At 33.1% G+C, this 17,481-nt stretch overlaps 1 protein-coding gene across 7 annotated transcripts in view; it reads right to left on the reverse strand.

Annotated features, from left to right (window-relative positions):
- The window catches only part of Ccdc138 (coiled-coil domain containing 138), a 65,537-nt gene that overhangs the window by 35,018 nt on the left and 13,038 nt on the right, over window positions 1-17,481 (reverse strand). For all 7 annotated transcript variants that reach the window (XM_048810243.1, XM_048810245.1, XM_015499661.2 and 4 more), the window contains 5 exons: window positions 12,085-12,243; window positions 8,345-8,464; window positions 5,867-5,944; window positions 5,653-5,760; window positions 4,644-4,808 (listed from right to left, as the gene is read on the reverse strand). In XM_048810243.1, coding sequence (XP_048666200.1) covers window positions 4,644-4,808; window positions 5,653-5,760; window positions 5,867-5,944; window positions 8,345-8,464; window positions 12,085-12,243 — 630 coding nt within the window. The remainder of the gene's footprint in view (window positions 1-4,643; window positions 4,809-5,652; window positions 5,761-5,866; window positions 5,945-8,344; window positions 8,465-12,084; window positions 12,244-17,481) is intronic.

The following is a 17,481-nucleotide window of genomic DNA, read 5'->3' on the forward strand; positions in this document are numbered from 1 at the left end:
GGGGCGGGGAGAAGGCAGGGTGCTGGGGATTGAACCCAGAGCCTTGTGCATGTAAGGCAAACACTCTACCAACTGATCTATATCCCCAGCTCTAGCTGGGATTTTGACAAATATACTGACACTGTAGATTAATTGGGGGAGTACTGGCATCTTAAGAATATTGTCTTCCAGATCATGAGCAAGGATGTCTGTTCAATATTTAGAGCTTTTAAATTTCTTTTAACAATATTCTATGGTTTTCAGAATACATGTTTACACCCAAATTACAATAAGCTACTTACTGTATTTGTCCATGTATTTACCTTCACCAGAGAATTTTGTATTTTCATATGGCTTCATATTTGTATCTAGTGTACTTTTATTTCAACTTGAAAGATTCCCTTGAGAACTTCTTGTAGGACAGCTCTAATGTTTTTGTTTATCCAAGAAAGACTTAATTTCTCCTTTATTTCTATTTTTTACCTTGGCACTTGGAATGTGCGATTCTAATGTCTTCTGGCTTACAAGGGCTTTTTCCAATAAAATTTTTATACAGATTCCTTTGTGTGTGGCAAGTTACTTTTCTCTTGCAACTGTGTCTTGACTTTCAAGATCCTTTTGTCTTTGACTTGAAAATTAGATTATATTGTGCCTTAATGTAGGTCTCTTTGGATTTCTTAGTTGGAGTGTCTTCAGCTTCTTCAATTTAGATGTCTACTTCTTTCCTCAGAAAAAGCACTCCTCAGTCATTAATTCCACAACTAAGCTCTCTACCCCTTCTCCTTCTCTCTTCTTGTTTTTGAGACTTCCATAAGGTGTATATTAGTCCACATGGTGGTATTCCATGAGCCCTTTGTTCTCATTACTTTTCTTCATTTTTTTCCTTTCGCTGTTCTTGACTGATTACATACAAATGACCTGTCTTCCAAGTTTGCTCATGCTTTCTTTTCTTTTGTCTGATTCAAGTCTGATACTGAATTTTTCAGATCAGACACTGTATTCCTGTTATGGTTTAGATATGAGATATCCCCCAAAAAATTCATGTGTGAGGCAATATAAATAAATTTAGAGGTTAAATGATTGGGTTTTTAAGAGCATTAATCTGATAAAAACATTAATCCACTTGAATAGATTAAACGGGTGGTGACTGTAGACACTTAGGGTATGGCTGGAGAAGGAGGTAGGTCATTGGGGGTGCCTTTAGGATATGTATTTTTTTCCTTGGTGAGTGGAGCTTTCTCTGCTTCCTGATTGCTATGTTCTGGGCAGTTTTTCTACTTTACACCCTTCCACCATGATGTTCTGCTCTACTTCAGGCCCAGAACAATGGAGTCAGCTATCTATGAACAGAGACCTCTGAAAACTTTTGATTGCCAAATAAAATTTTCCTCTTCTAAAATTGCTCATCAGGTCTTTTGATCACAGTGGTGAAAAAGCTGATTGAAGTGATCCTTTCTTATAATTTCCATCTTTTGTTGATACTCACTTTGTTCATGTATCATTTTCCCAATTTTGCTTTGTCTGTGTTCTCTTTTAATCCAATGAGTGTTTTTAAGACAGTTTTAAAATTGTCAGAAACTTCAGAGATCTACATTTCCTTAAGGTCAGTATCTGGAACTTGTTTTGTTCATTTGACTGAACTAATATCTTTGTTTCTTTGTGAAACAAGAATGCTTTGTGATTCTCATCCCCCACACCCCACCCCCAATTTGAGCATGTGAAACAGCACCACCTTTCCAAGTCTGTACAACTAGCTTCATGAAGGGAAGACCTTCACCACCAGCCTAGCTAGAGGCTTTAAGATCTCTCAAACCTTTTCTGGGAGATATGTCTTCTCTAGGCCCATTGTCTTGAATTCTTCAAACGGCCTTTCTTATTTCTTCTCAGAAGCCCATAATCTGTATTTCTTTGTGCAGAAATACAGATCTCTGAAGCTCTAACATGGTATAGCATTCAACTGTTTTGTGCAGTTTCCAAACTAATGCCACCATTTTCTTCAGCACTTTGAGTCAAGACAAAAACCAGTGCTGTCAACAGCCCTGAGACAAGCCCAAACATTGACTGCACAGTCCATTCTTTTGTTTCCACTCTAAAGTAGGATCTAGGATGTGGGAGTTTCCTCCTGGTTGCATTGTAGTATATATGGGGAGGGACATAGACATGCAAAATTCCACATTTTTTCCTATTCCTTTTGATGGATTCCCTTTTCAGCTATTCACTGACCTGTCTGGTATAGCGCTTCAACTTGTCTCTGGAGAGTTCTCACAAACATGTTCTGGTCTACATATTATAGTTAATTTGTTGTTTCCAGGGGATTACACGGGTTTGGATTTCCTAGTTTACCATCTTGATGCACAGTCCTAGGACCACAATTTTATAACCATTAGTTGTAACACATCTAATCTTGGCAGATTATACTTCATGTTACTACAGTGTTTCATTCTCAATTTCTTTGGAAACATCCCACTCATGTACTTTTGAATCACATAAGAAAATAAGTTTTGTAAGGTATACCTGGTCTAATCATCTATCTAAAGTACAACATTTAATCCCCAATGGCTTTTTTTGTTTTTAAGTACTGAAGTCACAACTGTGATAAAATACATAACCAAATGTGTCAGAAGGATCTAAAGGTTAATTTCTAAAGAGATTACTCTTCAAAACTACTTTTGAGTTACACTGGTATTCTTAGAATAAATATAAGACAAAGTGGTTTATACTTTAATCCTCTTATTCTCATACCAAACAAAGAAAAAAAGTTTTTTAAAAAAGGGTTTCATTATTTTAAAATCAGAAAATATGAATGATATGAATACTTGCTTAAGTTGGCTATAATTATTCAATTTACTAGTTCATTAATTTGATACTATGTATCTTTTTCTTATTCTATTAAGACTATCCATAAGCTTTAAGATTGTTTTACCTTTATTAACATATTAGTAAGATGAAATAGTATTTTAGATATAAGAACTTATGCTCAGCAAAAATTGCAAATCCCAATTAAGTTAACGAATATCTTTAAAGATGATAAAACTAATCCTGAGGCATATCTGCTATAAGTATTATATTCTTATGCTAGTAAACTGATGTAGAGTCTTATATGATCCAGATTCCATTTTTTGAAATTGTCAATTGTTAGCTTTAATGTATTATGACTGTGCTTTCACATCATCTAGTCCTACAAAATGGAATTTCGCTGCTGAACTTGAATACTCTGGGCCTTCCTAATTAACAGATATTCTAAGGTAAGGTTAGAATTGGTATAGGGGAATACCTGATGTAGGTGATAAAAATTCTATACAAAGGTTCGTTTGCTCCCCATCACTGCCGTAACAAAGTACCACAAACTTAATATTTAAACAACCGGGAAGTCTGATATGGATCTCAGGTAACCAAAATCATGATGTCTACAGAAACTACGTTCCTTTCTGGAGGCTGGGTATGATCCATTTCCTTGGATAATCAGGGAGCTGGAAGAAGTGGTAGGAGTGAGATCACCATATCTTTGTTGACTTGTGAGATAAGAGCAATTTCCAGCTTCTAGAAGCCATCCACATTCTTCCTTCATCTTCAAAGCCAGAAATAATGATGGGTTAACTCTCTGACTGCCACTTCTTTTTTTTTCCACTTTCCACCCTTTTTTTTTTTTTAGTTGTACATAACAATGGGATTTGTTATTACATATTTGCACACATACACGATATAACAATGTAATTTGGCCAATATCACTTATACTTCTGACTCTTCTGGATTAAAGACTCATGTACTTACTGGACCTACCCACAATATTCAGTAATCAATTTTCAACTTTAATTCCCTTTGGCCACATAGCACAGAATATTGACAAGTTCTAAGGATTAAGATATGAACATCCTTGGGGCCATTATTCTACTTAGCACAAAAAGACATTCAGAAGAAACATTTTAAGTCAGAATGAAAAATGGAAATAATTTTCTTGAAACTTTGACCTATACTGAGTAATCATGACATTATTCCTGAAAATATACAAATAAAAGCAAAAAACTTTAATGTCTTCTCTTAAAATTTTTCATGTATTTCTTTTCTTTTTTTTAAAAAATGTGGTGCTGAGGATTGAACCCAGTGCCTCACACATACTAGGAAAGCGCTCTACCACTGAGCTACAACCCCAGCCCCTTTTTCTTATGGAATCTAACTATCAATCTCTAAATACCTTTTATCCTAGTTAGAAATCATTAGTATCAATATTCACTTTAACATCTGTAATATAAGAAGTTCTTTCTCTTTGATTAGAATCCCCTTGAAAATAAACCTTTAACCCTTCATGCCAAAAGACAAAGTAGGCTCCAGTAAGTTCTGAATTCTAAAATTATATGTAGGAGGAATTGCCCACAACATTGAATATCTGTAATTCTAAAATACAATTACTATACCACTTTTGGAATATGTTGTTAATGTCTTATCTCTACTTTTAAAAAAGATAAATTCCTAACATATTAAGAAAAATATAAGGATGAATTAGTTTTAATAGGGTCCAAAATGAAACTTTTTGAAGTGACTATTAGTATGGTCATTTTTCTAGCAAAAATGCTTTCAATATTTTTAACTTGTAAAATATCAAAGGCTTTTCCTTATTTAATTTTCATATCTACTGAACCATATATTTCAAATTTAAAAAAACAAACCTTTACACACTTTTCTTGAATATCATTTTGCTGAGAAGCAGATTTGAGTAATGGCTTTTCACCATCCATACCAGATTCTTCATGTTTTACTTTGCTAAGGTGATGTTCTGAAATCCAGTCCATGAAGACAGTTAGAAGTTCATATACTTGCCCATTAAGTGGTACCTATATGTCAAAAATTAAACCAAACACTTATTTCAGCTTATAATCTCACCAAAGTTCAAAGACAAGCTTTAAAATTGATGTGATTATAAAAGAATTTACCTAATGTGCTTTAAGCATATTTTAGATATTTTTTAATGGACAGAGCTTCTCCAAACAAGCGAAAGAAATTCCAATTAAAATATGCCCAACTAACATTAAAAACATTAATGCTGGCTAAGATAAGGAAGAAACATATTAATGAATGTAAAAGAGCTGAACTTTATAAGAATTTTAATAGAAGTTCTTGATTCAAGTTTGATAAGACAGAAAAGTGAAATTGGCTTTAACTCTATAGTATGAATTGTCATATCTAAAAGATTCTAACTAATTTGAAGGTTTCCAAAGTCAAACAAATTCCACTATGGGAATTCATATTTTCCTCTACTCACAGAAGTTACTCTCTTTGTCTTTATGCTATAAATTCTATCAACATGATATACAAAATTATAAAAAGTCATTATTAACCTTAAGTTCTTATGATTTGTGTTACTGTACCTGAAACGCTGCTGAACAAAATAGTTTTTGCAAATAAAAATGTGTTTGCAATACTCTAGAGATTTATTTCTAAAAGAATACCAAAAAGAGGGCTGGGGTTGTGACTCAGCAATGGAGCACTCGCCTAGCACGTGCGAGGCCCTGGGTTCAGTCCTCAGCACCACATAAAAATAACTAAATAAAATAAAGGTATTATGTCCAACTACAAATAAAAAATAAATATTAAAAAAAAGAATATTTGCTAAATGAAAGAAAAATATTAGAAGACAAGATAAATTTTCCATTGAAGAAATTTTCAGTCTCATCATACCTTAGAAGTTTTAGAAACTGGTACTTTTTCTTGTTTTACACTTTTCATTTCATGAGGAGCATGGGAATTTTCTTTCAATCTCTGCACTGACATAAATTCATACTTCCTCTGCAACAGTACACATCCATGAATTAAAGAATGGTTGTATGAAAAGTAAACAAATCCAAATGTAATTATGTTAAAATACACTTGTGAGGAAGAGCAGACAACCTACCTGTAAGTTATCCAGACGAGCCTGAACTCTTTTAGCTTGAAGCTCCATCTTCCTGTTTTCTTCACTTACTTCATTTAACTAGGAAGGGAAAAGTTAGATATTTCAAATATAAAACTTTTCATATTAAAATATTTCTCAATCTGGTCTACTTCCCTAAATATTAATAGCATCTAGGAAAGTTTACTTCATTCTATTAAAAATTTGCAAGACTCCTAACATCTTAAAGGCACATATTGTAGTGAGAAATGTTTTTTCAAGTAAAACTTCTATTGAACTACAACATATATATAAAGAAGTGTAAAAATCTTTTAAGTATGCAAGTACCATGAGTTATTCAGGTTATAACATGTATCTAATTAATGGGAAGAACTGATATCTTTACAACATTGAGTCTTTTTATCCATGAACATAATATATCCTTCAATTTATTTAGGTTTTATTTTTAATTTACTGTTTGTAGCTTTCAGCATAGTTGTCTTACACATCTTTCTTTAGATTTATTCCTGGGTAACCAATGATTTTTTTATGATACTACCTCTGGAATCTTTCAATAAATAACAATTAATACTTTATTGTTGCTGTTGGCATATAGAAATACACTTGATTTCTGTATGGTAATCTTACATCCAGAGTCTGCTAAATTTGCTTATTCATTCTGAGTTTGTCTATATACTCCTTTGGATACTTATGTATGTAAGTATATAATTATGTCATCTATGAATGACTATTTTTTTTTCCTTTCCAATCCTTTCTTCCCTTTACTGAATCACAAGGATGTCATTAAAATGTTCGACAAGTGTCAACAGCAATCACCTTTATTTTGTTCTTATTTCAGAGAAAACTTTCAATAACTTACCACTGGGTATTATTTTATTGTAGGATTTTTTTTTTGTAGGTTCTCTGTGAGGACTTAAGAAATTTTCTTCTATTACTATTTGTTGTTACTGAATTTCATATCAATTGAAATTATCATATGATTTTTCTTCTCCTTTATTCAGATGTTAATTTTCAAGTGTTAAATCACCCATGTTTTCCTGAACTAAATACCATTTAGCTGTATTATTCTTACGTATGACTGGATTAAGTTTGCTAATTTAAATAATTTTTGCATGTATATTCTTAAGAGACTGGTCTGCATTTTTTCTTTCTTATAATGTCAAGATTTAGATTCAAGGCTATTCTGGGCTCAAAATTAATAATTAAGGGAGATTTCCCCTCTTCTTGTTCTAGGTTTAAGATAAATGATATTTCTTCCTTAAAAGCCAACCTTCAGGACTGGGGATATAGCTCAGTTGGTAGAGTGCTTATCTCACATGCACAAGGCCCTGGGTTCAATCCCCAGCACCACAAAAAAAAAAGAGAGAGAGACTGGGGTTGTGGCTCAGTGGTAGAGAGTTCACCTACCATGTATGAGGCCCTGGGTTCAATTCTCAGCACTGCATATAAATAAATTAAATAAAGATCCATTGACAACAACAAAAAGCCAAACTTCAGTTTAAGTTTTCCCCCTCTAACCACTTTTAAGATTATAAATTTTCTTTAAAATTTATCCTTGTCAGTAACAATTTCTTGAATCTTTCACCAGTTTTGAAAAATTCTTGGCTATTATATTTTCACATATTTGGCTTTTGCTCTATTCTCTCTTTCTGGAATTCTCATATGTTAAAACTAATTATGTCCCACATATGTCTTTTCAAATTTTCTATTCTTTCTTCACCCAATTCTTTATTTTGAAGGCTTTTGGTGAAACTGTTCCAGTTCCTTAATCCTTCCTACTGCTGTGTCTCATCTATGAGGTGTATAATAGCAGTTAAATAATGAGTATTAAAGGCAGAAATAAGTGTCTAAAATTTAATTATTTCAAATTATCAGGGTTTTTCCTTTTGCTTGTTTTTAATCTAGTAATGTAGAACTACAAAAAATTTAAAACTTTAAAAAAATTTCAGAGTTGGGAAAAGTGGTACAAGCCTGTAATTCCAGCTACTCAGGAGGCTGAGGCAAGCTGATCATGAATTTGAGGCTAGTCTGGGAAACAGCAAGATCCTGTCTCAAAGAATAAAGAAAAAATTTTCAAATTGTCAAATATCTAACTTGCTTTCCCATACAGAAGAAAAGGATACAAGAACTTAAGACTACTTTATTATATTTGTAAGCATTTCAAAATAAAACTAACATAAATCTAATTAAAATTTTCTCTAGCTGAAATGTTCTAATATTGACTTATTTTTATATAGAAAATAGAATTTTTAGAAGGTCTTATTACCTAAAATATATTAAAATAGGTCTTATGCATGCCTGTAATCCCAGCAGTTTGGGAGGCTGAGACAGGAGGATGGCGAATTCAGACCCAGCCTCAGCAACAGTGAAGCGCTAAGCAATTCAGTTAGACTCTGTCTCTAAAAAAATACAAAATAGGGCTAGGGATGTGGCTCAGAGTGCCCCTGACTTCAATCCTGGGTACTAAAAAATAGGTCTTACCTGTTTTTTTAAATTATCATTCAATTCTTTCAATGCATCAAAAGATGACCTCAGTCTCTTGCTATCTTTATTCCTTTTCTTAAGAATTTCAGTTAAGTGTTCAACTTCTGCATCATGTTGCTAGGAAGGAAAAAAATCCAATCTAATAATTAGATAATGAACCCATATCACTAATGCTATTTAATATAAAAATTGTGTAATCAACCAAAGTAACAGCAAAACATCAAAAACATTTGTGAAAGACTTAAACATATTATCATACAAATTAAGTAGCAATAATCTATTTTTTGATTCTGCTAAGAAAAATGCACCCAGACTAAGTCACTAAAATATTTTCTTTTTCATACCAAGGAATAATAAAACAACAAAGGATTTATGATCTTTTCAAGAGACTAACAGGCAATTCATAGCTTTATAAATTAAAATGTAAGGTAACCTTAAGAAATACAAAAAATACTCCATAGATGAGAACAAACTAATTCTGTATTACCATATAGTGGTTAAAATTTTTTATGTCAATTTTACATTTCAAACAATGTTAAATACACAATAAAATTTCTTTGAGCCCCATTTCTTTCCTGAATCAGTTTCAGGAATGATAAAAATCAATTTCTCCTCTATAATGACATTTAAATAAGATAAAATGTTTCAGATTTAACATATAAATACTTACTCTCAATTTATTCATAAAACATCTAAACAAGCAGGCATCTAGAAGAAATCAAGAAACTAAATTTCCTTCTAAATAATTATATAAATATCATTAAAATAAACCAGTTTTCTTTATACTTAACAAGAATAGTAGACAAATCTAAAAAAGAGAATCAAGAATAAAATTAGTACGAAGAGATCTGAGAATTTAAGCATTCTTTCCTTAGCCCTATGAAAAAAATCCAATGTGAAAAAAATTAGTTTTATGTCATTTTATAACCATATTAAGTGATTCCTTAAATAACTTAGGATACAGTCATACATAGTTACTTTTAAAACTAGTTTAATATTTCTATAATCTAATTTTTCCACATCTAAAAGACATTAAAAAATACCATATGCCATGGCAGGATAAACCCACTACACTCTAACTTCTCCTACTGATGTCAACAAAAAACCCAAGACAAAACACAGAAAGCAACTATCTGATGGCTGTGAAAAAGTAAACGAGAGTAGGGAAAATTGAATAAACAATGTCTAAAAGGGGAAGTTTCCTGTTTTTTTGGATTTTTTTTTTTCCTCTCAAACTTCTGCCCCAAAGTGGAACTCTGGATGGAAAGTGGAGCATTCTACTTCCATAAGAGCTCTGAGATAAAGACAGTCTTTCCAGCAAAGAAACCAGGAAGAGGGGACCTTATGATCTGGAGAGTGGGGAGAATATGATAAAAGAAATATCAGAGCATCTTCTCTCTTTGGTGTATATGAAAATGTACAAATTGGGCTCATTTCTGAGTTGCCCAGACACAGGACAAACCAAGCACAGCAGGACAAAGGCTTGTAGAACTGAAGTAAGATTTTAAACTGTTGTCCAAGTCTCAGACTATCCTCTAAGTGGCATATACATAAGACAATTACGAAACAAAACTGCAAAGTCTCTGAAAACTAAACTGAAATGAGAAACACTGCCTGTAGAAGGTGAGAAAGAACTATGGCCTAATTTTACTGGACTGAATAAATGCTTTAAATAAACAATGTTCTCCAGAGGATTATAAAAGGCACAGAATCTATACAATATGTTTCAAATACAATCCAAAAGTCACTGGACATGCAAAGACCCAAAAATGTAATGAAGTTTCAAGAAAAAATATAATAAATGGATGCCAATCCTGAGATGACCCAGATGCTGGATTTTTAAGTATGTTCCATGAGGTAAATGTAAACTTGAAAGTGAATATAAAGACAGAAACTGTTATGAGAAAAAAAAAATTTTTAAGAAAATAACTGGAAGTTTTAGAACTTCAGAATGTGAGAAATAAAAATTCACTAAATGGGCTTGATTTAGTCAGCTATTTCACTGCTGTGACCAGAAAACCCAATGAGAACAATTTTAGAGCTAATGTTTGTTTCAGAGGTCTCAGTCCATCATAGTTGACTGACTCCTTTGCTCTGGGCCTAAGCTAAGGCAGAACATCATGGTGGAAGGGAGTGGCAGAGGAAAGCAGCTCAGGACATGATCCCAGGAAGCAAAAAGAGAACAACCCCAACTACCTCCTTCCTCTAGCCACACCCTCCCTGTCTACAGTTACCACCCAGTTAAAAACTATCAATAGGGGATAGGGTTGTAGCTCAGCAGTAGGGCACTCGCCTCACACCTGCCAGGCCCTGGGTTCAATCCTCAGCACCACATAAAAATAAATAAGTGAAATAAAGGTATTGTGTCCAACTACAATTAAAAAAATAAATATTTTTAAAAAACTATCAATGGATTAATGCACTGATTAAGTTAAAGTTTCATAACCCTATCATTTCACCTCTAAACTTTCTTATATTGTCTCACACATGAGCTTTTGGGAGACACCTCCTATCTAAACCACAACAGTGTTCAATATCAACGTGGAGATGAAATAAGAAACAGTGAATTAAAAGACATATTAATAGAAATTATCCAGTCCAAAGAACACAAAAGGAAAAAAATGAAGAAAAGGGAAATCTTCCAGCTAGGAGTAAAATGACTAGCATATGAATCTGGAGACACAGAGAAGAAGAGAAGACAATTGGAACATAAAAAATATTTGAAGAAATAGTTGTTGCAAATTTTCCAAATTTGGCAAAAAACATAAATTTACAAATTCAAGAAGCATAATAAACCACAAACTGGATAAAGTCAAAGAAAAGTATGCCAAGTTAATATAAATGAGCTGCTGCTAAAACCACAAGTTAAAGGAAAATAATTAAATACACATAATATTCTAGAAAAGGCAGAGGTTGCCAAAGGCTAAGGATGGGAAAAGGGATATTTATAAAGGAACATAATAAAACTTTCTTAATGTTGGAACTATATTTTATCTTGCGTATGGTGGCAATTACAAAATTATAAGCATTTTCAAAACTAATTAAAATGTACAATGAATGTTATTCTGTGTAAGTCACATGTACAAGAGGTAAGTTATATGACACCAAGAGATATTACTGTACATATTAATAATATCAAGCAAAGAAGTAAATTATACCAACTATATAAAATTCTTGCCAAAATTACTTAATCCAAATATCATTGTTAGGAAACAATCAAGCAAATCTAGGATGCAATATATTCTACAAGACTGCTGACCTGGACTCCAAAGAAAAGTCCCCCAAATAATAAAAGTGGTAATGGTAAGTACTCTAGATTCAAAGAAATCTAAGACAATGAGTAGAGTTTGTTTAGTTCCTTGATTAGAAAACAAAACAAAAAAAGCAATAAAAGACATTTTTGGAGACAAAATAGGAAAGTGAACATGGATTATATATTAAATTATATTATTCAATTAGCATTAATTTTCTAATATATAATGATATACAGAAATGCACACATTCTTAAGACATACACACTAAAGTATTCAGGGATACTATATAATGATTTCTGCAAGTTACTTTCAAATAGTTCAGAAAATGAGGTGTGTGTGGATCTATGTGAGTGTGTATACAGCAGTGCATGTGTATGTGAGAAAAGGAGGGAGAAGGTGAAATGACAAATGTGACAAAATGTTAATAATCACAGAAGCTAAGGAGAAGTTATATTACTCTAAAAATTAAGATTTCACAAGTACCTCCTTTAGAATTTGAAATCTTGTAAGAACCTCTTCTTCGACACCTTTAATTTTACTCAAGGCATTTTCGTGTCTGAAAAGCAGTTGTTCTCTTTCAATTAAAAAACGTTCTCGCTTTTGAAGTTCTTCAGCAAAATTCTGTTGTGCTGCAGTTTCAGACTGTATCAAAATACCAGATTATAAATGAGTTTTAAAAGTACATTCACAAAATCTGCAAATTACATTTTTATTCACTGACATTGTGGTAGTTTTTGAAAACGCATTTGTACATAACTCTGGGGATTATAGTAGTTGCTAGACATGGTCCATTATTTTACCCATACCCTCTACTTCCCTACTTTATTGTCCTATCACCAAGGGCTAAGAGGTTTCCAGGCCTGGATTAACACATTGGCCATCTTCCATGTCCTGGATAACACAGATTAAAAACCATCAGGAGAAAAAAATCACACACCACATAAATTGGTGTTTTTGAGTTCATAAAATTCTTGCCAAAAGTACTTAATCCAAATATCATTGTTAGGAAACAATCAGGCAAATCTAGGATGCAATCAATCCTCTACTGAGTTACCAATGCTGTTCAGAACACTTGTTATATTTTCATGGTCAGCTCTTTATTCTCTGTTCTCCACTGTCTTAATTTTGAACACAACACCTTAGAACATGTGGATGGCCTGGTTTCTAAATTCACAGGGAAAACAGAAGAGAGCAGAAGGGAACATCAGTTTTATGCCCACAAAATATATATGCAAATGCTTCTCTTTCTCTTCTTTGCATAAATAGGTTCAGGATCTCACTGCCTTAAACCCTTTTGTGAAGATTGCTGATTATCTCTTAAGTATTTTCAATCTATTTCATTACATCTGAAATAAAATCTCTCTTGGCCCTACTCACATTCCCTCCCCAACCAAACTTTCTAAATCATTGTCTACATTTGCTGAACCTTCTTTACCTCCAAGTCACTCTTCAATTCGTTTTTAATCTGGCTTCAGGCCACACTGCCCTACTAAAATGACTTACCTGTTACTAAATTTAAAGGTCACTTTTCAGTTCTTATTTAATTGAATCTCTCAACGGCATGTTACATGATTATCTCTTCCCTTCAACTTAAAATATTCGCAATGGCTTGCATGATGCCATGTTCTTCTGGTTTTCTATCACCTAGTAGAAAAAGCTGGTCATGGCTTCTCAGTCTCCTTTGTAGGCTTCATGTCTCCACTGTCCTGTAACTACTATGGTTGCTCAGGATTTGGGTTTAAGTTATTTTTTCTTCTCATTCTTCACATTCTCTGCTTGATTACATCCATTCAGTGGCTAAAATTACCATGTGTTCCCAACCTACAACTGTTAGTTGTTTGTCTCAAGTGCCAAACTCAAGCATTAAACAGCCTATTTAACATCTCCACCTATGCACTTTCAGGCAGCACAAAATAAGCATGTTCCAAACTGAATTCAGACCTCACAGAAATATAAAGCAAAATCACAATAAGATACAATAAAGAATGTTTTTCTCCAAAACAGAAAAATAAGTGATGGAAAGGATGTGGGAAAATGGAAGCCTTGTATACTGTTGGTGGAAATGTAAAAACAGTCTGACAGTTCCTCAAAGAAGTTAAACACAGGTATCCTATGACTCAGCCATTCCACTATAGGTATACACCCCAAGAGAAATGGACTACAAGTCCACACAAAACTTAAATACAAACCTGCACAGCAGCATTACTCATGATAGCCAAAAAGTGGAATCAACCCATATGTCCAGAAATTAATGAGTGAAATATGAAATGTGATATATCTATATAATGAAATACTATTAGGCAATAAAAAGCAGGTGCTAGGCAGCACTAAGGGGCACATGTAATTCTAGCTACTCAGGAGGCTGAGGCAAGAGGATTGTAAATTCAAGGCCAACCTGGCAACTTACATGACCTTGCCTTGAAGTAAAAATGAACAAGATGGGAATGTGCTCAGTGATGCAACTCCCTTGGGTTCGATCCCCCAGTACTAAAAGGAAAAGGAAAAAAGCATGTGCTGATACATGGTATAACATGAATGAAATTTGAAATTATCATGCTAAGTAAAAGAAGTTAGTTATTTATAAAAGATCACATATTATAAGATTCCAGTAATATGAAAAGTCCAGAAGAGACAAATTTATAGAAACAGAAAGTAGATTAGTGGTTGCTTACGCCTGAAGGGATTTTGGAGGAAATAAGGAATGACTCTAATGGGTAGGGGTTTCTTTCTGAGATAATGAAATACTCTAAAATTGGTTATAGTGACAACAGTACAACTCTGTGAATATAATAAAAATAATTTAAGTATACACTAAAAAAATTAATGTTATAGGGTCTGAAGCTGTGGCTCAGTGGTAGAGCTCTTGCCTAGCATGTGTGAGGCACTGGGTTCTATTCTCAGCACCACGTATAAGTAAATGAATAAAATAAAGGTCTATACATCTAAAAAAATATTTTTTAAAAAATTAATGTTATAAATTAAAAAGAAAAAATCGAATCTTCTCCTTCAGTTTTATATATAAGCCAAATGCAGCATGATTTATCCAACGTGCATTTTGCCCTTGACAAAATTTCTAACACATGTCCTAAATCCAAACAATTTCTAAGTCCTATTGAACTAATCTTTTAAATATCTCTAAAATCCAACCACTTCTTTGTATTCTTGAGGTCCCCATCCTAATCCAGGATACCTTCTGACTATTAACATTATGTTACACTAACTTCTTTAACCTCTTACTACCAGTGACAATTTTAAACACTAACATATTTGGATGCGGACTCCCCCAAAGGCCCAGCGGTTAAAGGCTTGGTCCACAGAGTGGCACTAAGTGGGAGGTTGTAGAACCTTTAAAAAAAAGGTGGGTACTAAAGAAAGATCTTTAGGTCACTGTGTAAGTGCCACTGAAGGGGATAGTGTGTTCCTGGCCCCTTCTGTCTTTTGATTCCTGGCCATGAAGTGAGCAGTGGTTTTTGCCCCATGTTCCTGCCATGATGTGCTGCCTTACCAAAGACCCAAAGCAATGGCCAATTGATCATGGAATGAAATCTCTAAAACTGTGAGCCAAAATAAACTTTTTCCCTTTATAAGTTAATTATTTCTGATATTCTGTTTCAGTGAAGGAACGCTGACACAATAGATGACTCCCAAATTAGATAATCACCTCATATCTATTTTCTAATAGCCAGGCTATTGGTATTTTACTACCAAACCTGACTCATTTCAAACAGAAGTATTGCTCTTCTCCCTGAAATTCATTCTTTCTCCATACCACACAAACCAGAAATGTGACAATCAACTTAGTCTTCCTATACTTCATCGAATTCATTATGCCAAGTCCAAACAATTTTGGCTCTACAATAAATCTTTAATTTATCCATTTGTATTCCCCTGCTACCACCCCAGTCCAAGTTACCCTTATCTCTCAGTTGGGCTCCTGCAGTAGAATGCTCTCTGGTTTCTCAAATTCTACCCCTGTCCGCCTCTAAGACATTTATGTAAGCATACATTAGATTTTGCTTTAAACATCTTCAGAGTTACCTACTACATTTTCTTTGAATAAATTCGTTAATTTACCATGCCTCAGAAACTTCTCATACTGGAATATCTCAGTGTAGAATCTAAATCTTTTACTCATTTTTCAGGATTTAACTTAAAAACCTTACCTCAGTCTCCTTCAATCTCAATCTTAATCTTCCCCAATCAGGTACTTACATTATACATTTATCATTTCTTCATTTAAGTTTATGAAATTATAGTTATATGGATACTTATGATTGCTTCTAATAAGCTACATGTAGCAAGAGGCAGATATATACAAACACATATTAGCAGGTACTCAAATATTTATTGAATAAATTAAATCAATAGAGTAACAAAAATATATATGCTTGGAGGCCACCAATTCCATTTCAAAACATCTCTGAGTCTATAAAATAGACAATGAGCAAAGCTTACCCTCCCAAGCTGAAAAAATTTATGGCCCTGAAATTAAACGGTGGCAGACATGATCAAGGAATATTGCCAGGATGAGGCCCTTTTAACAAATCTTGGAATGAATGTGTGGAGATGGCAACTAATGGGCAACAGAACAATATTGGAATGGTAAAAAATATTGTCAAGTTAGTAGCCTTGGAATGAGTATAATTAATGGCTGTTCAGAGAAATCCATGTCTCCTCTCCAAAGGGCCTGTTTTATACTATGCTGTAAAAATTGGATCATGTACATGACTGAACTTTTTGTAAAAAAAAAAAACAAAAAAACCTTTTTTAATAGTAAAAAAAAAAAAAGTATATGCCTAGTGACAACTCTAACACTACAAAGTAAACTTTAAAGGCAGACTAAAGATTAATAAAATCAGGGCTGGAGTTGTAGCTGAGTGGTAGAGTGCTTGCCTTGCATGCGTGAGGCCCTGGGATCGGTCCCCAGCACCACATTAAAAAAAAAATGAACAAATAAAAATAAAGATATTGTGTCCATCTACAACTAAAAATAAAATTTTAAAACAGATTAATAAAATCAGACTACTCCCTTATATTTTACTTTTTTATTAAATATTTTTATCTTTATTGTTTACTATAGACCATAGATATATCCTTGCAACCTTGGTTATTTTTTATTCTATAGAGTATTATCGAAAGTCTTTCTACTGTCACTCCATTGATTAAAAGAAAAAGAAAAAAAAAAAAAACTATGAAACAGCTAGCCTCAGTTTTCACTATTTTATTTCCCAGACATGCAGCTAACTTCACAATCTGACAATCACTCCTTTCCAAACATCTCTCATCTCCTAATTCCTTATACCTGAAATGACCTTTCCATTGTTCTCCTCTCTAAATTCTTGAGATTCGGTCTTAGTCTCTAAATTTTTTCCTAGTCATTTAGGCTAAGAAAAACTTTTTCTGAAATGCTTCATTAATGCAACATGAATTAATTTAACAAAATGAACTGCTGGTTTTAAAATATATTTTTGGTATTTCAAGTGTATGTAATATGTATGTAAACTCTGTATTCTTTCTGTACTCTTAGTGGAAATTTGATAACTACATAAATTATATCCTTAGAAACAAACCCCAAAGATAAGATAAATTGCAAGGTTCAGAGATGCATTTTAGTGAGAGCTGACAAGGAAACTTTTTACTATGTAATATTTAAAACAATGAATCTAGAACACCTAATTCAAAAAGCACACTTTACCAGAAGATTTGTTTCTGAAGAATAGGATAGGAAAAGGATAAACATAAAACACAGAACAATCTGAAGTCTAAGACACATCCCTACAAATAAAAACACTTCTAATATTTTTCTTTCAGTCTCTACATTTTCTCCCTCAATAGTTCCTACAAATTGAGTTTTTTCCCTTCTGACCTTGCCTTAGCCCA

Source organism: Marmota marmota, unplaced genomic scaffold (assembly GCF_001458135.2).
Source record: "Marmota marmota marmota unplaced genomic scaffold, marMar, whole genome shotgun sequence".
NCBI lineage: Eukaryota > Metazoa > Chordata > Mammalia > Rodentia > Sciuridae > Marmota > Marmota marmota.